At 31.6% G+C, this 24,063-nt stretch overlaps 1 protein-coding gene across 1 annotated transcript; it reads right to left on the bottom strand.

The window, feature by feature from the left end:
- Window positions 1–403: 403 nt before the first annotated feature.
- On the bottom strand, window positions 404–23,734 carry LOC110102661 (transcription factor VIP1). Its single transcript, XM_020831099.2, has 4 exons — window positions 23,135–23,734; window positions 22,529–22,661; window positions 1,916–2,000; window positions 404–913 (listed from the first exon to the last, which is right to left on the bottom strand). Exons 1-4 carry the CDS (start codon window positions 23,677–23,679, stop codon window positions 624–626), a joined length of 1,053 nt encoding a protein of 350 aa, XP_020686758.1. The 5' UTR covers window positions 23,680–23,734; the 3' UTR covers window positions 404–623.
- Window positions 23,735–24,063: the final 329 nt, after the last annotated feature.

Consider the following 24,063-nt stretch of genomic DNA (forward strand, 5'->3'; position numbering starts at 1 on the left):
ATATTTTTATCCAAATTTTTTCCTAATTGATGAGAATCATACATAAATCATTATGACAAAGATCATGAACCAAGAATAAATTTGCTGTCTGCATCATGCCTCTTCTCCATACCATTAAACGACAATAGGACCAAAAGAAAAAATGATCTATATATGGCTCTCAAGTAATTGGCTACGCCGTTTAGTTTGATGGAAAAAAGAATATAGAGTAAAAGAAATGCATATAAGAATTTAAAAAAAAAAAAGACTGGAAAGTAAAACTTAATAACACTTCTATTTAAATGAAGACGTTGGTGATCATTTACTTTCAATACAACAAAGACTGCACCTGCTCCACGAGGCCAAGCATGCAATTGCACAAACACATCTATATAAGAAAATAAAGGCTACATTAACAAATTAATTATAAAGGAAGCACACCAACAACTAGATAATATAATTATTAAGGACATCTGCTTGTTGTCATACAAATAAAATCTTAAACTATAATATATTTATGCAAATGACTGCATTTCCCTAAGAAGCACCAGAAGGCATAATCCGATTTACATTTCACATGTAATATACCAACTTCAGCTGATTCGGAAAAAGTGGGTAATTCTTCAACATTTGATTCACCACTATTACATTATGTCCATAGAATCGTTGCCACTCCGATCATTGAACGCTAGACCGTTCGATGGTGTCTGTGGCTGAGATGAGCTATGATGATGAGCTCGATTGTTGTTAATGGAAGCTGAATGTAGCTGTTGAGCCTGATGACCACCCTGGTTTGGGAGCTGCTGTTGATGAGAGAAGAAAGGCGAAGCAGATTGCTGGAATCCTCTGTTAAATGGGTTCCCATTTACGTTCGGTATCTGTCCAGTTGCTATTTTGAGCCGCTGAACTTCCTCCCTTAATGCCTCATTCAAAGCTGTAAAGGTTCAAATTATAATCTCTAACAAAAACTTCAAGTGACAAGGGTATTACTGAACTGAGACTGGCTATCAATCTGATAGGTCGGTTCAGGAACCAACCCAGCCGGCCCCACATGGGCCAACCATTGTTTACAAGAGGCGGTTCGAACCGCCTCCCAAAGACCTTGCTGCCTATGCAATGGGGCCCACGGCCCTATTTGGTTGCCGTCCAAAAGAAGTGGGGTCCACTATTTAAATTAATCTATTTTGGGAAAGGAGGGGGCAGCTAAGGAGGTTTGAATTAATTTATTTGAATTAATCTATTTGGGAAAGGAGGTGGGCGGCTAAGTCTATAAAAAGACATAAGAAGGGAGGGTTAGGGTATGCTTGAATATTGTTTTCTCTTGGAGTCTCTTGGGTTTCTTGGGCTCTACACTTAGTGTCTAGAGATTGGGAGAGAATGATCCCTCTCGAATAGAGGATCAATTATATCTTTGCTTATGTTGCTTTGTTTTGAGTTATCTAATAAAATCTACTGTTTTTTGGTTGTTTCTGGATTATTTTGTGTTCTTCTCGCTGTTTTTGCCAATTTAGTGTTAGGATTGCTTGCGAACTCAAGTATTTCCTATCACAATCATAATTGTTGGAACAATGCCCTCTATCTCTAGTAAAATATGATGGCCATTTGCATCTAATTCATTTCAATCATCAAAAAGGTTATTCTGTGTATGCATTTACACCACTGCTGCCAGTATTAAGTACTAACATTTGGTTTAACTGATTCCCAGAATGAAATTTTAAGGAAATAGCAATGAAATAAGAGGCGAAGTTAAGCGCCACTGGTTAAATGCTGAGAAGCAACAAACTAAAGTTTGCGAAAGAAAGCAAAGTATGGTGCAAAATCTGATGCAACTATTTGTTCATAAATCCTATGCAAATGTTCATTAGCTTTTGTTGTCAACCAGAGTCAAGTATAACTCGTAGGTTAACACAAAATAATCAAGCGAAGTTGAACTTACCATCCCGGAGATGAGCCTGCTGTTCCATCGACTGCAGCCTCAACTTCAGCTCCCTATTCTCAGTCGTTAAACCAGTAGTGTCCCTCTGCAGTGTAAATAACAAAAGCATCACCGGTTTGAGTATTTATCATCTTAATAAGAAATTCATGCAATTTAGGGCTGATGCACAACGATATAGATCTTGTAGGTGCTACGCAGATACTCTGACAAAAATGATTATAATCAATACTTAATACGAGAAAAGCAAGAGCAGAATTCAAAGATCTAAAGAGGAATACTCGAATACATATCTAGGAAGAAAACAACCATTATGGTATTGGCATAATTCAGCCAAATCAAAAATTTCCTTCCCCTGCAATGGCTTCTTGCTTCACCATAACGCCGGTGTTCAAAATAAAATTGTGGCCGATCAAAAACACCAGTATACAACCCCACGCCCTCCAGATTCTTAACAATTTACCTACATGCTGTCATTCATTCAGGAATGTTATTTACATCCGCTATAATTATACCCCACAACAATCTTCGTGCCCTTCCTAATCATTCTTTCACTTAAAGCTGCACTAACCTTTTTTCTCTCATATGACGCTTTGCAACAAAAACTAGTTTGAGCTGAATTTTTTTTTTCTTTGGTTATTGTTCCTAATTCAGGTGGTTAAAAAATATAAACAAAAATTTTACATTAGTATTGTTATAAACTCTCACGCACAAGTTTAAAAAGGCGTCCTTCTGATGACCCGGTTAGTAAAGTGGATGTATTAGATTTGACTTATGTTAAGAAAGATAGAGGCAGACCTAAAAAGATTTGGTTAGAAAATATTAGAAATAATCTTTCTTTATTAGATTTAAATGAGAATTTGACTTTTAATATGACACAATGGAGAAAAATAATTCATGTAGCCGACTCCACGTAGTGGGATAAATGTTGATGTTGTTGTTGTTGTACTCATTCTTATCAAGTGTTTCCTAAGATATTAATATATACTTCACAAATAATTTTAAACAATTTCTAGCTATTTTTAGTCAATTTCTTCTTAATCCCATGACCTTAATTTTAACTACACATGCAGTGTATTTTTTATTCTTTGTTGCACATGTCCAACCAACCATATCTATATTTAATTACCTATATTAAAAAGATTTCACCCAAAACATTTCTCTTAATATAATTATTCCTCAATCTAATCCTCTTAATTTGGCACATATTCATCTAAACATTTTTATTTAATGAAGACCATGGTTAAACCAAATTTTATATGATCCAGTGGATCCATCATGCAACCCATCTTAATATGATCTATTAAGCAGACAAATTGAAGAGCTTAGCCGTTGGATCTTCTCTCCCTTAATCATTATATTGCAACCCATTGCTCCTCTCCGTTCACCCAACTTCTGACCCTATTTTAGATTTTATTTATATTTATTTTGTGTACATTATATTTATTTTTTCATATGTAATATAAACATTATCGTTGTCAGGCCAAAGTCTTGGATGAGAGAAGTAGAGAGTTACGTTAAGTAGTCGACAATCAGTCTAAAACTTGTCAAATAATCATGACATGAATCATTTAATATATTGTGTTAATATTAGGGCGTTCCCTAGAAGCAATGTGTTGTATGACCTGAATACAATCAGAAGTGTGCAAGGGCCGTTGGACTGACGCCCGGGTGTAGTGTTAAATATGCAAGGGTTCTCACATCATGGACAGATGTAGGCAACGAAGCTAGTCCATAAAATTGAAATTATGATAGGATCTTGGAATATAGGTTCTCTTACAGACAAATTAATAAAATTAATAAATATTATAATTCATATAAAGATAAATATTATATACAATCAGGAAACTAAATGGGTTGGAAAGAAAGCTAAAGAGACTGATAGTTTAGGATTTAAACTATGGTATTCTAGTAAGAGTCGTACAAGAAATGGTATATGTGTGATTATAGATAAGAGTTTGAAGGATAATATTGTAAAAATTCATAGAATTAGATAAAAAATTATAGTCGTAAAGATTAAGTGCCTACGCTCCTTAAGTAGATTTAGATATGTGTTCAAAATTAAAATTTTAGAATGACTTGAAAGAATTAATACAAAATATATCTCTATAAGAAAATTTTTATTATAAGAGATTTAAATGGATATGTTGGTAGAGAGGTAGATGATTTTAAAAACATTCATGCTGGTTATGAGTTTAGAAAAATTAATGAAGGTGGTATGATTATATTAGATTTTTCTATAGCTTATGACTTTGCAATTACGAATACTTTATTTAAGAAAAAAGATGTACATCTGGTCACTTGTAAAAATGGATATAGTAACACTCAGATTGATTACTTTCTTATAAGAAAAATAGATCGTTTAGATTGTAAAGATTATAAAGTTATTCAAAATAAAATTTTATGTACCCAATATCGCTTATTGGTTTTGGACGTTAAGATGAAGGGACAACAAAATATAAAAAATAAAGTAAAATATTATTCTAGTATTAGATGGAGGCTTTTAAAGAATATTAATAAAAATATTTTTGAAAGTAAAATTCTAAATCTTAAGATTTTGTTTATGCATGAAGAAGATAATGTTATGTGAGAAAAAATAGCTATTGATATTAAGAATGTTGCATAAGATGTGCTAATAATATCAAAAGAAAAAGCTCATAATAGTAAAAATAGTTTATAGTCGAATCAAAATGTACATGAAAAGATAAAAATAAAAAGATATATTATAAAAATTAATTTATATGTAAAAACTCTGATAATTGAAAAAGATATAAAGATGCCCATAAGGAGCCTAAAAATACAGTATGTGATGCAAAGATTTTAGCTTTTAATGATTTATATAATAATTAGATACTAAGAAGAGCGAAAGATATATGTATAAGTTAGCCAAACAAAGATATAGTAGTAGGGATTTGGTGCAAGTGAAGTGCATTAAGAATGAAAATAAAAAGTACTTTTTATTTGAAAAAAGATATTTAACAAAATTGGATGAGATATTTTGTTAAACTTTTCAATGAAGATTATGAGAATACGATTGAGTTTAGTGACCTTAACATCCTACATGAAAATAAAGATTTTTATTTTTATCAGCATATTAGTAAAAATCGAAGTTAGAGATGATTTAAAGAAAATAAAATGTGAAAAACTTGGACCTGATGATATTCCAATAGAGGTGTAGAAATGCTTAGGAGATGAATTAGCTTACTATTTTGAAGACTTGAAAGATGTTAGATGAGTAGAGAATGAGTGTGTTGATTCATATTTTTTAGAATAAATGTGATGCATAATATTGTGTGAATTATATAGGAATTATGTTAATGTGTCATACTTTAAAACTTTGGAAGAGAGTTATGGAGCATAGGTTACGACGTAATACTAATGTTTCTCAAAATCAATTTGGATTCATGTCAGGTAGGTCTACTATAGAAGCTATATATTTATTGAGAAGTTTGACGGAGAAGTATAGAAAGAATAAGGAGGGTCTTCATATGATATTTATTAATTTAGAGAAAGTATATGATGAAGTTCCAAGAGAAGTGCTATGGAAAGTTATAGAAAAGAAAGGAGTAAATAATGTTTACATTCAGGTCATTAGGGATATGTATATAGGTGTTGTTACTTATGTTCAAACACAAGGTGGTTTGACCAAGTATTTTCCTATTTCTATTGGATTACATCAAGGATCAACCTTAAACCCATATCCTTTTGCTTTAGTCATGGATGTTATCACTAAACATTTACAAGAGGTTGTACCCTAGTGTATGTTTTTCGCTGATGATATTCTTCTTGTTGATAAAATTAGAGAGGGAGTTGAAGGTAAACTTGAATTATGGAGGTCAACCTTAGAGTCTAAAGGTTTTCGTTTGAGTAGATCTAAAACTGAATATATGAAGTGTAATTTTAGTAGTAATAGATATAGTGGAGGGTTTGTAACTTTGGGCGATCAAGTCATTAATAAGAGTACATGTTTTAGATATCTTGGTTCTATTGTTCAGAGTGATGGTGAAATAGATGGGGATATTATTAGTAGAATCAAGTTGGACGGGTGAAGTGGAGGAATGCGTCAGGCTTGTTATGTGATAAAAAAGTTCACCTTAAACTTAAGGGAAAATCCTATAAGATGGAGATGGCTTGCAATGCTTTATGGCATAGAATGTTAGCCATTAAAAAAGAATCATAATATTAATTTAAGTGTTGAAGAGATGAGGATGCTTAAATGGATAAGTGGCTTTACATTTAGCGGCAGTATACAAAATGAGAAAATATGTGAAAAGGTTGAAGTAGCTTCAGCGGAAGATATGATTAGAAAGAGTCACCTTAGATTGTTTGGTCACATAAAACGATAGCCTTCTGATGACCCGATTAGGAAAGTAGATGTATTATATTTGACTTATGTTAAGAAAGGTAGAGGTAGACCAAAAAAGACTTGGTTAGAAAATATTAGAAATGACCTTTCTTTTTTAGATTTAAATGAGAATTTGACTCTTAACAGAAAAATGGAGAAAAATCAGGAGCCTGTAAATACCTCCACTATGTGCACACAAAATAATCAACAAAATTCAAAATAATTTTTCATATTTCTACTTTTTAACATGGAATCAAAGCAAGGTTCGGATTTTCTTCTTCCAATTTGTATTCTCTTTTCTTCTTCTTCCTTATGGATTCTTCTTTCTTATATTAATGTCTGCTTTCTTTGGCTTTCCTTCCCATGAATCAACTATTATGAATGATGAAAATCTGACTAAGGGAGGATTACAGAGGCTACAAGCCTCATATAGTTTGAATGAAAGAAACTATCTCAACTGATTCTAAATTGCAAAGACCTTTTAAAAATAGAAGAGAAAAATTCATCATCCTTTGGAGCTTCCACAGAACTGAAAGACTCAAAGTTTGTAATTTGTGATTGATTCTATAATCATGATGTATTAAATAACTAAACCATATGTTCCTGTCTATAGCCAAAAAAAGTTTAAGATGCTATCAAACAAACATACTCAAAAGGAAAAAGGAGTTGCCCTCATCTATGATATCAAAAATAAGATCTCAACAACCAAGTAAGATAGCATTCTGATTATTTAATCCTTTAATGCAATCTCAAGATGACATTCCACAATGATGCAATAATTTTCAAGTAATTTGTAGAAAATTAGGGTGTTTAAGTCCTTTTTAGAATCAAATTTGTGTCTAAATTTTAAGCAGATAAAACCTATCATCCCTATATGAGTTATTATCTCTTATACGGGCCAAAGAGAAAAGGACAATAAGGCACAATACTCGGCCTCCAAAACATCTATTATGACTACCACCACACTCCAAGACAAGGGATTTCTCGTTCATATCATACAATACGAAGTAAATCATACAATATGATATAATTAAAAATTCAAGTGTTTTAATTAACTTTGTTTAATTTTGGTACTAATTCTGATATGTGTGTGTGATCATTCAACCCACTATATGCCTAAAATATATATAAACCCAAAAAAATAAAAATAAAAAAGAAATATAAGTTGACACTTCTTTTTTGTTTTTGGCCTTCATGACTTTGATGGCCTTTCTTTGTGTTCAATTCTTTTTAGCTTCAACAGGTCCTCATCTTGATTTCATCACCTGTGTGCTTCCTACAATATTAGAATAAAAGCTAATTTCTTGCACACATAACTCACCTTTTGATTGTCAAAGAACATAGATCTTTGTATTCTTCTATAGTGTTTTGATCTCTTTGGTGAAACTTGGTGTGATAGGAAGTAGATACAATTTCCTCGAAATCAACGAACCATAATAATAAATTAGGAATAACACACCAAAACTATTTTTATTCGAAGATATATGAATGAAAATAGCAAGGTACAGTTGGATCTTCAATTGGAGAGGAGATCCGGCTCTCCCAATTTCCTAGCCGACAATTAGAGCCCTCACAACATAAAAAATTCTAATTTCAACAAACTCAAAACATAATCTTGAAATCACCCTATTGTTAGCCTTAAATAAGCTCTCATAATTCCCTCTCAAACCAGCCCATTTTTCCTCAATAATTTCCTCTCATATTTGAATTTAAATTAGATTTTTTTTTTTCAAATTAATTCCTTTCCAATTGTAATTAAAACTTTCCTAAACAATCTCCCATTAATTCCTCCTCATTTTTCTTAAATAATTCTCTTAGATTTTGAATTCAAATTAGATCTCTTGCCCTATATAATTCCCTCTCAATTGTAATTAAAACATTCCTAAACAATTCCCCTTTGATTAAGAACCTTCCTAAATAGCTCCCTCTTAATTAAGAAACTTCCTAATTTCATCCCAATCAAATCAGTCGGTCTATCAATACTCCCCTCCCAAAGCACCACCTTGTCCTCAAGGTGAAATGAACGAAAATGCTGTTGAAACACTTGATTAATAGCACTAAACTAAAAAATGTACTGACACTGGGTCGAATGATCCATGTTTCCAACATCTCCCCGATCAATCTTTCAATCTTATCCTTCTGGATTTGGGGATAACCGTACGGATGAACACTAATAGGTGAGACTACTTCCTTCAAGATGATAGCATGCTCATGTTCCTGCAGAGTAGGCAGCTTCTGAACTGGCGGGAACATCATTTGATACTATTATAGGAGTGGTTGAACTATGTCTGATGCTTCTATCTTCTCCCCATCTTCGCCTTCCAAGCTCTGCAGCTCCATAAAAAATCTCATTCATTCACCCTTTCCCTTCTTTAGAAGTGGCTCCAAAATCACCTTCATCTCATCTGTCAATGTAACCGACAATGTTGTGTTGAATAACCAAATTCTCTTGAGATTGAGAAACTATAGTGGCTTTGGAATCTTGCCCGGTATAAGCAAGATTTATTAAACAAAACATTGCATCATATTCAACAACGTTAGCAAGTTTGTTCATGCTTTGTTGACAGTTCTGCTTCACAAGAATTGAATGTCGTTGATGCTGATAATGTCATTTGATGTGAAGATCCAATAACTTCTTTATCATTCTTTTTATGTTTGAAAAATTTTTCTCCATTGATGATATTTTGTCCTCAAACACCGATTTGAGTTGGCCAACTTTTCCTTTAAGACTCTCTTCCAAGACATCAAATTTTCTTGATGTCAAGGTCCCAAAAAAAGTGCTTTGATACTAATTTGATAGCAGTTGATACAATTTCTTCGAAATCAGCAAATGATAATAAAAAATTAGAAAGAATAACACACCAAAATTATTTTTATTACAAGATATATGAAATGGCACGATACAATTGGATCTTCAATTGGAGAGGAAGATCTGGCTCTCCCAAATTTCTAACAAGTGGCTAGAGCCCTCACAACCTAAGAAATTCTAATTTCAGCAAACTCAAAACATAATCCTGAAATCACCCAATTGTTAGCCTTAAATAGGCTCTCATAATTCCCTCCCAAATCAACATCTTCTCCCTAAATAATTTTCTCTCAAATTTGAATTCAAATTAGATTTCTTTTTCTAATTAATTTCCTCCTAATTATAATTAAAATTTTCCTAAATAATCCCCCTTAATTCCTCCTCATTTTTCCTAGATAATTCCCTCTTAGATTTTGAATTCGAATTAGATCTCTTGTCCTATATAATTCCCTCTCAATTGTAATTAAAACATTCCTAAACAATTTCCCTTTTATTAAGAATCTTCCTAAATAGCTCCCTCTCGATTAAAAAACTTCCTAATTTCATCCCAATAAAATCAATCAGTCCATCAAAGTGTTCATCATATTCATTTCTAATTGTTATCTCTCCATAAAAATTTGATGTTTTACCTAACAAGTAGTAGTATATTATCAAATCGAGGCCTGGTGATAACTTTGATGGCCATAACAATTGATAAGTCAAGGAGTTTCAAACTTAAACAAAATCAAGATGCATAATATTAATAGTTTAATGAGACTTGTGATAGCCTGCTAGTAGGAACCCAATCTCAACACAACAAAAATGGTAATAACGAAGAGAAAATACTGCAGAAATCGGCGAGAAAGAATGAGATATCGACACAACAAAGCAAGATACAAGTTTATCTACTATTCGAGAGGTAGATCGACTCTGTACAAACCCTTGATGCCGCTAAAAACAACTCCAAAGAAAACTACAACAAAAGATAATTCACATAATGAAAATAAAACAACCTAATTAACCCTAAATAAACCTTCATAATTCCCTCTCAAATCTGAATTCAAATCAACTATCTTTCCCTAAACAAACCTTCATAATTTATCTTTCCCTAAATAAACCTTCATAATTTCCTCCTAATTTTGATTTTCTATGGTAAGTTATTAAAGATAGAATTAATCCTCTTTGAGCCCCCCTCTCTCCTTGCCCGCTGCCCACACTAGTGGGGCCCACAAGGCTCAGCTGGTCCATCAACCACATAAGGCATTCAAATATGCCAAAACAAGAAGTAAAGAAGATAAATTTGAGATGGATGTTGAAGATCTCTTGATGAACCAACTTTATTTGATCAATGAAAGCTTTAACACAAGTCTTGGAGGAAACAACCATGAAGGGGGTGTGGCTTAAGATAGATCCTTTATACATGACCAAAAGCCTCAATAAAAAAACTTTATCAAAAAGCAAAGATTGTTTTTATTTCACATACCAGGATGCACGTTCATTAAATCACATCTTAACGACTATAATTCCATTGTTTCAGATATAGCACAACACCTAGACAATCTATGTAACTTGAAATACAAAAGAAAGAAATTCAATTATGGTGTTGACTTTGGGACTACTGAACTAGAAGAGAATAGAAAATATTGTACGGTTATTACCAATAATATGAATGTTAATAGAATCTTTATAGAAACTTTCAACAATATTGGTAGCCTATGGTTAGAAGCAACCAATGATCCAAATCAAATTCAAATTAGAGATACACCTCCAAAGTTTGAAAATGGAATTAAATAAATAATTAATGAATTGAAATAAGTTAATTTGAATACTAAAATAATCTATGCCCTGCTTTTATAAGAGCATTGTTACATAAAATGGATGCCAATAATATGATTCAACTTATAAAAGAATTAAAAGATGGTTTTACATTGACATATGAAGAAATGTCAAGCGTACATCTAGATATAGTAATCCATGAACTCACAATTCAATTAAATGTTGTTCTTGCTAAATAACTTCCAAAAGAATGCACTTGGAAATAAAATAACAAATAATCAATGAAGTTAAGGAATAAATTGATGCAGGTTTTATTTGAGAGGAAAAATGTCCTTTTTGGTTGGCTAACATTGTCCTTGTTAAGAAAAGAAACAGATAGATTTGTATATATACTGAAAATCAAGATTTGAATAAAGTATATCCTCAAGATGAGTTTATGTTGTCTATATTCAAACTTATGATTGAAACTACTTCTCTTTATAGTCTGTTTATCTTTATGGATGAATCATTGGATTACAATCAGATAAAAATGTGTAATATACTGCTTTGAAATCACTTTTGGAATACATTGTTATAAGATCGTACTTTTTGAACTTGAGAATGTTGGTGCAACATACCAGTATGCGAAGACCAAAATATTCAACAAAATCATACATAACCAAATTGAATGCTATGTCGATGATCTTATAGTCAAAAGTAAAGAAAGAGAAGATCACATGTATAAATTAAAAGTTGTATTTGAATGATTTTCTCATTATGACCTTATTATGAAACCTTTGAATGGCACTTTTGAGGTGACTTTTGGAAAATCTTGGGTTTGTTATTCGATATTGTGGCATTGAAATTAATATTACCAAGGTCATAGCAGAATTAGAAAGGAAAACTCCTAAAAATCTTACTCAACTAAGAAATCTTCAAGGCAGGTTGACGTATCTAAGACACTTAATATCAAATTTCTATGGTTGATGACAACCCTATACAGTTCTTTTGAAAAAAGTGCAAATTCTATTGAGTGATAGCTATTAAAGCTTTTGATAGCATCAAGTGTTGTCTTAAGTCCCTATTAGTTTTGGTTGCTCCTATCCTAAGGTGATAATTAATTCTTTGCACCGCAAAATTAGATGAGCCTTTTGAAGCTCTATCAGCCTAAACTAATAATGAAGGAAACTATAATGTCTTATACTATTTAAGTAGACATGTAATTTTTATAAAAATGAACTATCCACCTCTTGAAAAATCTTGCCCATGTCTAATCTTTGCTTGTCCAAAAGCTTAGACATTCCATATTTTCTCGTATGTTCAATTTGATCTCCGAGATCAATCATTTTTAATTATCTCATGAACCCTCCAATGTTATCAAAAAGTTTAGCCACATGTGCTATGATATTGTTTCAATTTGACATCACTTTCACTACCCAATGTGCTATGAAATGATAAGAACTCATTGATTTTTTAGCAGCACATCCTATACATGTGAAATCCCCTTAAATAAATTTACCTGATGAACAAATCATTCATTTAGAGGAGCACAAAGACCCCATTTAGGAGTTATATTTTGATGGTGCGACATTTATTCAAAAAGGTACTGAATCATAATATATTATCTCATGCAAAATTGAAATTTATTAAGTTACATTGCACTATTCTAACAGTTTATCAAACCTTTGTATAAGCAATGATGTGGAATATGAAGCTCTGATAATTTATTTAGAATTAGAAATATTAATGAAAATTAAAAATATAAAACTATAACAATTCACATTTGGCATTTAATCAGGTTGTGGGAACTTATAAAATTCAAAAACCCAACTTGTTTAAATTCCACCCATATACCATTAAATTATTCGCATGAATTCTCAATGTAACTTTGCTTAGAATACCGTGTGGATGGAATGCTATAGCAGACATTTTAGCAAAAGCTTGCTTAGGAAATATCTTATCACAAAAAACCCTCAATACAAATCAAAGTACAAAATAACCAAATTTTATCTTCTATCAATTTTCAAAATTTAAATTAAACTTTTGCAAGTTGTGGGTTTTCATTTGTAAAAGATGATCAATATGAATGGAGATAACATTTCATTGAATACCTTTAAAATGGTAAACTCCCTCAGCATAAATATTTTTCCCATCAAATTAAGAAAAGAGCGCTTTCATATGCATTTATCAATAATACCTTGTATCGATGGTCTTTCGACAAAATGTGGTTGCATTGCATCGAAATAAGGACATACACGAGATAATGACCAATGAATATGTCAAATTGTGTGGCATCCATCGCTCATGTGTGAAAATGAAATGGAAAATTAAAAGACTTATATACTATTGACTTTCGTTAATCAAAGATTGTGTTGAAATTGCATGAAATTTTCATCAATGCTAAGCGCATAGGGTAATTTTGTATCAACAACCAAATATTTTGCATCCAAAAATATCAACATGACCTTTTGAAAGTTATGGTGCTAACATTGTTGAGTCTATTGATCCTTTCTAAGTGTCATAAATTTATTATTACTATGACTGATTATTTCTCGAAGTAAGTCGAAATCATGCCACTAAAAAAGTCAAAGCTAATCATGCACTACAATTTTTAAAAGACCATGTTGTATATAGATTCGATGTACCATGTCGAATCATATCCGATAATAATTTTACTTTTAGAAGTACCAAAATAGATCAACTTGTTAAGAACATAATATTAATTAGAGGTATAGCACGATATAAAATCCTTGGGCTAATGATTTGACTAAAGCTTTCAAAAAGATATTAGTTAACTTATTAAAAAAAGTTTAGACGATAATAAACATCAGTGGCAATGAAATGTTGGTTGAAACATTATAGGCCTGTCAGATCTTATATAAGACCCGACTTAGTCTAACCCCATTTTCTTAAGTCTATGGAGTAGAAGTTATCATCCCTTTGGAGGTACATCTTTTCTCCCTAAAAGTTGCAATTAATAATGAAATTACAAGTGAATGGAATGGCCAAGTGTGGTTGAAAAAACTTGATGGTTTAGATGGTTTAGCTAACAAACGTTTGTAATCTCAACAAAACCTGTATGGCTGAAGCCCATAAAAAAGGGTCCATCATAAGATTTTCAATGTTAGTGACTTGGTCCTCAAATACTCTTCTTTCTAAAGTGATAGAAAGAAATCCCCTTATTTTGTAGATCTAGTCTAAAGACCTAATCATTCTTGAAATTCTAAAGACCAAATCTTTGAAATGCAATTCTTAAAAATCATATAAAAATATGATCCATCATTTTGACAAAAGAAATTATAAATCACTATTTTAATCAAAATTTTCTCAAGAACCCAACATAATTGGGATGTAATTAGTCATAGAACCTTGCCCTTATGGGGAATTCACACCCAATAATAAAATAAACCCTATTTAATCAAGCATCTTGTGTAAAAGAAAATCTCTATAAACACCGAAAGGTTAAATCTCCTTGTTGAGTCGAAAGCAAAATAATATTTGTCCTTCACAATAATGTATTATTTTATATGTAATATCCGGTCACAAAATATTTCAAATATGTTGATAAAATGTTCCCATCTCTAAAATGAACCAAAATCAGGCATTAGTGTACGACATCTTCTCAGATGCTTTGCTTATAATAAACAACAAATGCAACTTGTTTTCCTTTCCTAGTTCAAAATGCGACTTTCCTCTCAATAGTGTAATATACAAATGAATTTTTCATTTAAAGCCTCTGAAATTTTTCACAAGTGGCATTAAATAATAGAAATTTATCTAAGTAGTTTGTCTTTTAATGAATTGTTAATGAAGATCCTAAAACTTCATACACGTTATTTATTAATAACAATTTTTTTAACACAGCTAGTTTTCCATTGATACAATTAACTAATTGAACGTTTTGTAATCAACACTAAATACACTATTTTAAAAACACTCTTAAAATTATTGGAAGATATTAAAATAGCCGGGTTATGTAAATTTTCAAAGCACAATGTGGTGCAAAATTCAAATTATACATGCTGATGATAATTATGATGAATTAGAACAATAAATAAGCTAATTCATCTAAAGACCTAAACACACTTTTATATAAAAAACTACCTTCTCCCTGTCTATACTAATCATTTTTTTCAAAACAAGAGTTCGAATATATTAACAGATCTTTTTTAAGTAAACCTATGATATGGCAAGAGGAACAGTGGAATATCAGGATGATTCAAATGAACCAACCAACTAATCTGGTTTGAATTTGTTGGTTGACAGTAAGTGTGCTCCGATTTTGAAAAGTGGGAACTGGGAGCATTTCTAAGTTTCAAAAACCAAAAGATGAGCTGAATCTCTAATTTTGATTGGTGTTTCCATTACTTGTGAATAATGTAAGCTGAGTTAATTAACAATTATACCCTTGCATAATAATGCATTTGAAACTCTTATTGCTACTGAACAAAATCATGTAGACACATGCGAGCAACCAAAATCTAAACTATCTTTTTGTTTCGTTTTAGAATAAGGTTGTTCTAAACTTCTAATTCCTAGTCTTCTAAATAAACTAAAAAAGAACCAAGTTAGTTCTTTGTTTGGGCAACCAAATCTTACCCTTTACATCCCAATTCATAAAGGACCTCTTACAAGTTGTAAATACATCACAGGTGATACATTTCCACTGTGTTAATGAACGTGCCTATTCATTTAAGTGAACAGAACAAACATCTCCATGCGTACCTATATGTGTTCATACGAATGTGATTTGCATCCATATGATCAAATTTATATGTACATATCAAGAGCACACAGAATCAAAGTGATCTGCATGGACAAGTCAAAAGTGATTGGTAGAACATCAAAGTAGACATATTTTTAATCAATGAACACAGTTTCCAACATAGTATTAACTTTGCCTAACTCATCATTTAACTTATAATTATGTGTTCTTCGTAATCATCTAAATCTTTCCCTTATTAATGGTGAGCTTGGTTAGTGTTAGCTGACCCTAGGTAGCATGGTTGTAGGGCGAAAAGGAGGGGAGATGAGGCAAAAGAGAAGGAACAGATGTAAGAGATAGGAAAGAAATGAAGAACATGAAAACAATGCCCCGTAAATACTATTAGTCGAGCAAATCCGATCATTAGACTACCATTTAAAACAAGGACCTAACTACCAAGTTCAGAAAACCAAAGGAACAACACAAATTTTTTGGGTTCAAAATGTAATGTACCCTAAAAAATGACCGTCAACAAGAAAATGCCTGCTACATATCAAGATGAACCATCTCTAACAAAGGTGCACATCAATATAATATTAGCAAGAAGGAATTAAGAATTAAAGCAAGTGCTTCTTCTAATAGAATGCTCAAATTAGAAATCACATTTTATGCTGCAGTAAAATAGTACTACCATGTTGGATATGCTTGGAAAATATAATAGCAACCAACATTGTTTATTTCAAATAAAAAGGTCACGGCTCCCCCTAACTTCCAAAATGTGCTTAAAGACATGCAAACCAAATCATCACCTAAAAATTTGTTCCACTCATATGGAGAAACCCCATTTGTTGAACGAGAATACTATTCCGAGAGAGATTCATCCACAAATGTTATTGAGAATGAAACATGTACAATCTTTGAGATTTCCGGCAACTTAAAGCTTCATTTATTTAGCAGGTATAGATTCTTTATGTTTGCAACCGTAATGCTAGGACATTCACTACTAACCCCTCATTGTAATCAAGTGAGCCAGCATGAAGATAAGTCAATATCTGCTAGCTCAACAGAAGTCATAAGGCACAACCATAGCTAAAGTGGTAAGATAACTCATAGAATATATGAACTAAAAGCAAAAAAGATTTACTACAAAAAAACATTAAAAAAAATCATAATATTGCACAAAGAGTTGTGGTAAGGATAGAATATATTATTTTGGTACTAATAAATCAAAAAAATCATTATATTGCACACAGAATTATGTTAAGGACATAATATATTGTCATGATACTAACAAAACCAATATAATAATGCCAATAAAAAAAAAAGTTAACTTTGTGCAAAAGTTTGCATGAACTATTGGCGTAATATGCCTCATCTAGGATTAAAAGAGAGCATTCTACCTTCATAAGACGCCATGAAACTTTGTCATCGATTATAACATGATATGGAAAAAGCATACATCATCTTGGCAACACCAACAATATCAATAACACACCACTTCAACGATTGTTTGCAATAATTTGGTGCTGCGTGTAAAGATTCTATTGGTTGGATGAAAAAGGAATGCAGAATCAAATGATAACGGTGCAAAAAGAATTCAGTTTATTTGAAATGTTTGGAGTTGTTTGGATTAGTATAAAATAAATGTAAATGATTTTTTTTTTTGCTTGAAATAAAATTAATATATTATAAAACTCAACAATGACAACATTCAAAGGTTGATGAGCAACGAAAGCCAGCAGTAGGCGGTCGCAGCAAGCCACGGCAAGTAAATCGGCGGCGGCCAATGGGCGAGCGACAACGACAATCAGTGGCCAATGGTGGCAATTTTATAGGATTTCTAGTTTATTTGAAAATCGATCAAATCTAATACTTCTTAAATATGTCAAAATTGAACTAAATGGTGAATTCCAAATAGTTTAAAATTTTACTTTGTGTTTCTTTTACTTCAAACCAAATACCAATATTTTCAAAACCCCTACATTTGGAGTACTTTACACCCCTTTTTACTTCATACCAAATAAACCCTAAATAAAGTAAGTAGATGTCTGACATCGCACAAAAATTCTATTCAGGATCTTTATAGATCTAATATCACACAATTACCTATAATATCACTATATTAGCATAATTAATAGATAGATGCTTAATCACTTTGGATCCTAAAATCAACTTGTATGTATAATTAGAATTTATACCAAACGTACTATAATTTGGAATTTAAATAATCACCTTAAAATTTTTAATTTAAATTGATACAAGTAAAAACAATTGAAACAACATATATAGTTGGTTTGAATTGAAAATTTAAAAGACTGTGTTTGGGATTGACTTGTTCAATTTAAATTGATTTTTTTATTCAATTGCTCGTTTTTATTTGATTTTATATTAATTTAAATTTGAGAAAAGATTTACTAACGACCAACCCTATAATTTTAATTAGACAGTTTAAATTACATCATGTATAGTAAAGTTCAATGAAGTTCAATTTTATTTGTCTTCTCAAAAGTCAAAAATTCAAACTTCAATCAAACCAAACAACCAGTTAATACAGTGCATCTAGTTAAAATAATTGATGGATTTTGTATGATTTCAGTTTGTATTATTGCGTGCATCAAGACAATTAATCGATTTGGTGTTGATTCCAATTTGTAGTAATGCATAACATTTTTGTTTTGTTAGGTTTGGAGTTCTAAGAAAAAAACTGAAGCACATATACGCCAAATTGTAGCATGTAAGATACCTTTTAACCCCTGGTCAAAGTTTAAAGATTGATTTTAAATATATAGTTTGTAGAAATAAATTTTTCAAATTTCAAGTTATGTTTTACCAATAAATCGAGCAATCGAACACAAGAAAATCAATTTAAACTGCAAAAAAAATCAGATCAAATCATAATTTTTAAGTTATCATAAACTCATATGTAAGTTTGATTTAAATTTTATTAAAACAATAAAATTTTAATATAATTGATGGAATTTTAAATTGTGATTTTTTTAATTAGATTTGAATCATACTCATATTTTTCAGAAACTGAAATGATCAACTTTTTTTATATATAATTCTTTAAGGTGATGTTGTTGATAAGGGTAAAAAATAAATTTCTATTAACAATGATTTATCAACAAGCATGTATTATAAACTCTACAAAGATTCCTTGAAATATTTTTCTTCCTAGATAGTAGTGGAGACCCTTTCCAATTTTGAAAAAATATATATCCCAAAGGCATGTCGCATGTTTGCTACATTTGTTATATGTGATAAACTTACAAGCCGCATCTTAGGTATGGAGTTCCTAAATTTATGCTAAGATCAGGAAGACCACACACAACAGTAGATGACAAGAATTAGGTAATGCGTCAGGAAGAAAAATCTTTCAAGGAATCTTTGTAGAGTTTATAATACACGCTTGCTGATAAATCATTGTTAATAGGAATTTACTTTGCACCCTTATCAACAACATCACCTTAAAAAATTATATATAAAAAAAGTTGATCATTTCAGTTTCTGAAAAATATGAGTATGATTTAAATCTAATTAAAAAAATCACATTTTAAAATTCCATCAATTATCTTGAAATTTTATTATTTTAATAAAAATTTAAATCAAATTTACACATGAGTTTCTGATAACTTAAAAATTATGATTTGAACTGATTTTTTTTGCAGTTTAAATTGATTTTCTTGTGTTCGATGGCTCGATTTATTGGTAAAACATAACTTGAAATTTATAAAATTTATTTCTACAAACTAAACATTTAAAATCAATCTTTAAACTTTGACTAGGGGTTAAAAGACTTCTTGTATGCTACAATTTGGCGTGGATATGCTTCAATTTTTTTGCTCAGAACTTCAAACCTAACAAAACAAAAACAAAAAGGTTATGCAATACTACAAATTGGAATCAACACCAAACCGATCAATTATCTTAATGTACGCAATACTACAAACTGAAATCATACAAAATCCATCAATTATTTTAATTAGATGCACTGCATTAATTGGTTGTTTGGTTTGATTGAAATTTGGTTTTTTGACTTTTGAGAAGACAAATAAAACTGAACTTTGTTGAACTTTACTATACATGATGTAATTTAAACTGTCTAATTAAAATTATAGGGTTGGTCATTAGTAAATATTTTCTCAAATTTAAATTAATATAAAACCAAATAGAAACGAGCAATTGAACAAAAAAAATCAATTTAAATTAAATAAGTCAATCCCAAACCCAGTCTTTTAAATTTGCCATTCAAACCAACTATATTAATTGTTTCAATTGTTTTTACTTGTATCAATTTAAATTAAAATTTTCAAGGTGATTATTTAAATTCCAAATTATAGTAAGTTTGGTATAAATGCTAATCATGCATACAAGTTGATTTTAGGATCCAAAGTGATTAAGCATCTATCTATAATCCATTTAAGCATGGAAAATTCTTGAGTAAGGATATTCGAATCAAAATTTGATCGTAATTGGTCTCAAAGCTATTCTTACTTTAAGTTGAATGCACTACATATGTAATCAATCAAAACTGAGTGAACACATCTTAAAATAAATATAATAATTTTGACTTCCATCTTAACTAAAGCTTTATTTGAATATCCTGGACAAAATTTTGATCAAGATATCCTGACCCTTTTTTTTCATTTAAGAAAAAAGATTGACATTCTAAGACCCCAGCTTTTAGTAAACATAAAAAAAAATTGATGCCTAATAGGTGTTCATTGGTGGAGCCCAACTGTTAACCATAAAAGGTGGAGCCCAACTGTTAACCATAAAATTCAAAATAAGTGGTGATTATATACATTTCTATAAAGGGAAAAAGCTCAAGATAGCTCCAAACTATTTGCATGCAACCAAATTAGTCCAACAACATTGCATTTATGCAAAGTAGTCCCTCGACTGTACAAAATTGATGCCACATATTCCCTTAGAAATTAAATTTAGATCAATTTTTTATAATCGATGGACTAAATTTGGATCAATTTTGTACCCCAATTTCCACCAATTTCTAGATAAGGGATCATTTAAAATCAATTTTACATGGTCGACTAAATTAGAGGAATGTGATACCCAGAGACTAAATTGGCCGCATATAAATAATCAGGAGACAATTTTAGTCTTTCATATATATATATATATATATATATATATATATCTTTGATATGTTATTAATTCTATTATTATGGATTTATTTCAATTTTAAATTTCTACTTATTTAACTCTAATAAATATAAGACTTGAGTCATTTTTATGGAGAAAATGACCAATGGTCTATTTACTACTTAAAGACTAAAATGGGCTCTGACTATATTAAAGAATCATTTTTGATCCCTCAAGTCCTTAAAGAGTAAACTTTGGTTCCATTTTAAAGACTTGAGGGATCAAAATGGTCCTTTAATATAGTCAGGGATCATTTTGGTCCTTCATAAAAAGTTAATGGATCATTCTGGTCTTTTTTTCCATTTTTTATGTGAGCTTGAGCCTGGAGTTAGTGCTTAATGGGAGGAGAATATATTGGGTTGCTTATAGTTTAAAATAAAAAGGAAACAAATAAAAAAAAATTAAGGTTAAAAAAGAGAGAGAGCTACAGCTTCACCGACACTTGCATGCAGCAGACTATTACTTAAACTCTCAATATCAATATGCAGAGAATAAGTCTACAAATCAAAAGAAAAAATTAAGATTGTATCATTGCATGGATCGACTCATAGTTGATACAACTGAAAAATCAAATACTGACATGCAATTGGTACCTTTTCGGAATAAATAAGATTTTTTTTATTACAATAGGCAAAAGATGCTATTTTCAAACTATCTCCGTGTAATTTTCTTTATTTTTTTACTCATTTATTTAAAAATCGTTCTTTGAGTACTGTCTATATTCATTTATGTAAATCTTAGTTGAGTGGTGGATTCAATTTGATGATGATACTCTATAATTGTAGTGTTTCACTATGAAAACTTTGGGATTAGCATGCTTTTCATCTGGAGGTAAATAGAATTGGAGCACCTACAACCAAGTACATACAAGGTGGAGAAATCATTCGTCAGCATTGAGGATGAATTCGTTAGGATATATTATGTACCATAAGAGACTCAAAGACAAGAATTTGAAGAAAAAATGGTTAAAGGATGAGGAAGATCCTTTGATTTGTGAGGATATGACATATGATGATGAGTGGATTGTAAATGATGAAGTGGAGGTGACTCCGTTTGAATTACGATAGGAAGATTTAAATGTTGTTTTCTTTGATAGTCATAGAGCATATGTATCCACCACAACTCAAGAACAAACCAAAAAAGATATATAAATAACATAATTTTCTTAGACTACTTTTCTTAATGTATTACTCATCTTCATATTTTTCAAAAATATTTAGGGACGAGGAAGATAACTGATATAGAGTAATAAGCGAATTGGGAGACATTGGACTCCATGGGATATGAGGCAAGGGAGAGAGCAGTTCATCATAACGATGATTCAAATGAAGACCCCCTTATTGATGATAGCGCTGATGACTTCTGAGTTGTTATGTCATTACTATTTATTTTTTAAATTACATGTTAATAAACAGGATATTGGGATTTGGGAAAGATAGAATTTTGAGTTAAACTATATTTTATGTTGTCTTATTATTGTGATGTTTGGGTTTCACTTTAATATCAAACAATTTATTACTTGACACTTCATATCTTGTGCTTTTTTATATTTTATATATATGACAATTTATTTCTTATGTCAACTTCTAATATATTATTAGATTAGTATAAAAAAATTATCATTTAGACATTATGCAATTTTCTTATTTTGAGGTTTACGCCTCGCCTCACAAATGAAAAACGCCTACAAAATTTTAAACATTGAAATAAACTATGTATTATGTCATCAATGATTATCAGAATTATAGAAAATGAAGTAGTCCTGTAAAAAATTAAATTTACAGAATACATTGGAAAATATAAAAAAGAAATAGTAAGCAATATTAAACTATTCAGTTGGAGACAAGTATAAAACTAGACTACCTGTAGCAGAGTAAGCTGTGCTGAGAGAGTAGTTGCCTCTGTCTGAAGCGTTTGCACCTTCCGCTCAAGTTCACTTGTGTACCGTATCTTCCGCTCCTTTGATCTTGCAGCAGATTGCCTGTTTGCTAGAATTCTATAGCACAAAAAAGAAAAAGAACATTAGTAAAAGCAGAGAACCAAAGAATATGTCATACCAACCTTTGAAAAAAAAAACGAAATCTAAGAAATGAAACATCTTTTTATTTGCCAAGGAAAGCACAACACCGCCGCAAAGAATGTATAAGCAATTTGAACAAATACTTCAATGAAAGAGATCAAAGCAGCCACAGTTCACGTATTCAACCCAGAATAACACCGAATGGATCTCTCATATAAGAAACTCCAACTGAGAAAATCAAAATCCAAAGCATAAGTCAAAGCATCCAATCTACAAATGGGATTTCCGCCTTCCCAGAATATAAAACCGATATCCAACTAAATGCACTGAAAGTATGGCGGTCAAAATCGAATAGAGCTCAAGAAAAAGTCGATCCCAACAAGTATCAGAACTCCTAATCATCACATAAGCATGCAGAGCTCAAATAAAGGATTTGAGAAAAATCAGGCCTTTTGGCTCTCTTCGGATCGATCAGAGCAAGCTCCGCAAGCTTATCCGCCGCTATCGCCTTCTTTGCGTAATCCGACTGCGACGGCGGAGACTCTACTTCGAACGAAGAAGACGCCCCATCCATGGAACTGCTGTGCCGATGTTGTGGTTTCTTCTCCACGGCCGTAGTAACGCCAGCCCCTTGAAACCCCAAGCCCTCGAAGAACGCCGCGTCCACCGATAAGCTCCTCAAGTGAGCTCCACCTCCGGCAGTCCTTGCCACTGGTTGCGCCGTCGAATGCTCAACTCTTCCCCCTGAGTCTGCAGAGATGGCAGGAGCGGCGGTGGAACTGCTGCCGGAGATGTTGTCATCAGAGAGAGACGGGAACTCGATGTCAGCGAGGCTAAAGTCGGGGTCGGAGTCGAACAGGAATTCTTCGGGGAGGCGATAGAAGGTCTCGGATTGGGCCCTCCGGTGGCCGGAGCTCCTAGGGTTTGGCTGGATCTGGCCACCGCCAAACCGCGGGTTCGTTGGTAGCATGTCGGGCGGCCGGTTCGGATCCATGGGCGACGAGCTTGCTCAAGAGTCGTAGCAACTGGACTCTTTTAAGACGGCCAATAGATTATTTACAGCACCCAAAAATAAAACCTTATTACTACGATTATAAACGGTCAAAATTTGGCGTTCCTGCATGTGCGTTGGTATTTTACAAATTTTAATTAAATATATAGGCAATAACTTTGAAATCGTGACATGCTCCGCAGTTTTCTTCGCGGACCAGCACATACTAACTTTTTTTAGGACTTTTGTAGAATTAAACTTAAATTTACACAGATAACATATATAAACTTTAAATTTCAATTTTTTTAATTAGTATCTAAATTCTCAACTAACATGTAAAATAAATTGGATCGCATACCAACAAAGTATTGAAGGGAGGCCAAATTA

The sequence above is a fragment of the Dendrobium catenatum genome, unplaced genomic scaffold, assembly GCF_001605985.2.
Source record: "Dendrobium catenatum unplaced genomic scaffold, ASM160598v2 fragScaff_scaffold_1117, whole genome shotgun sequence".
NCBI lineage: Eukaryota > Viridiplantae > Streptophyta > Magnoliopsida > Asparagales > Orchidaceae > Dendrobium > Dendrobium catenatum.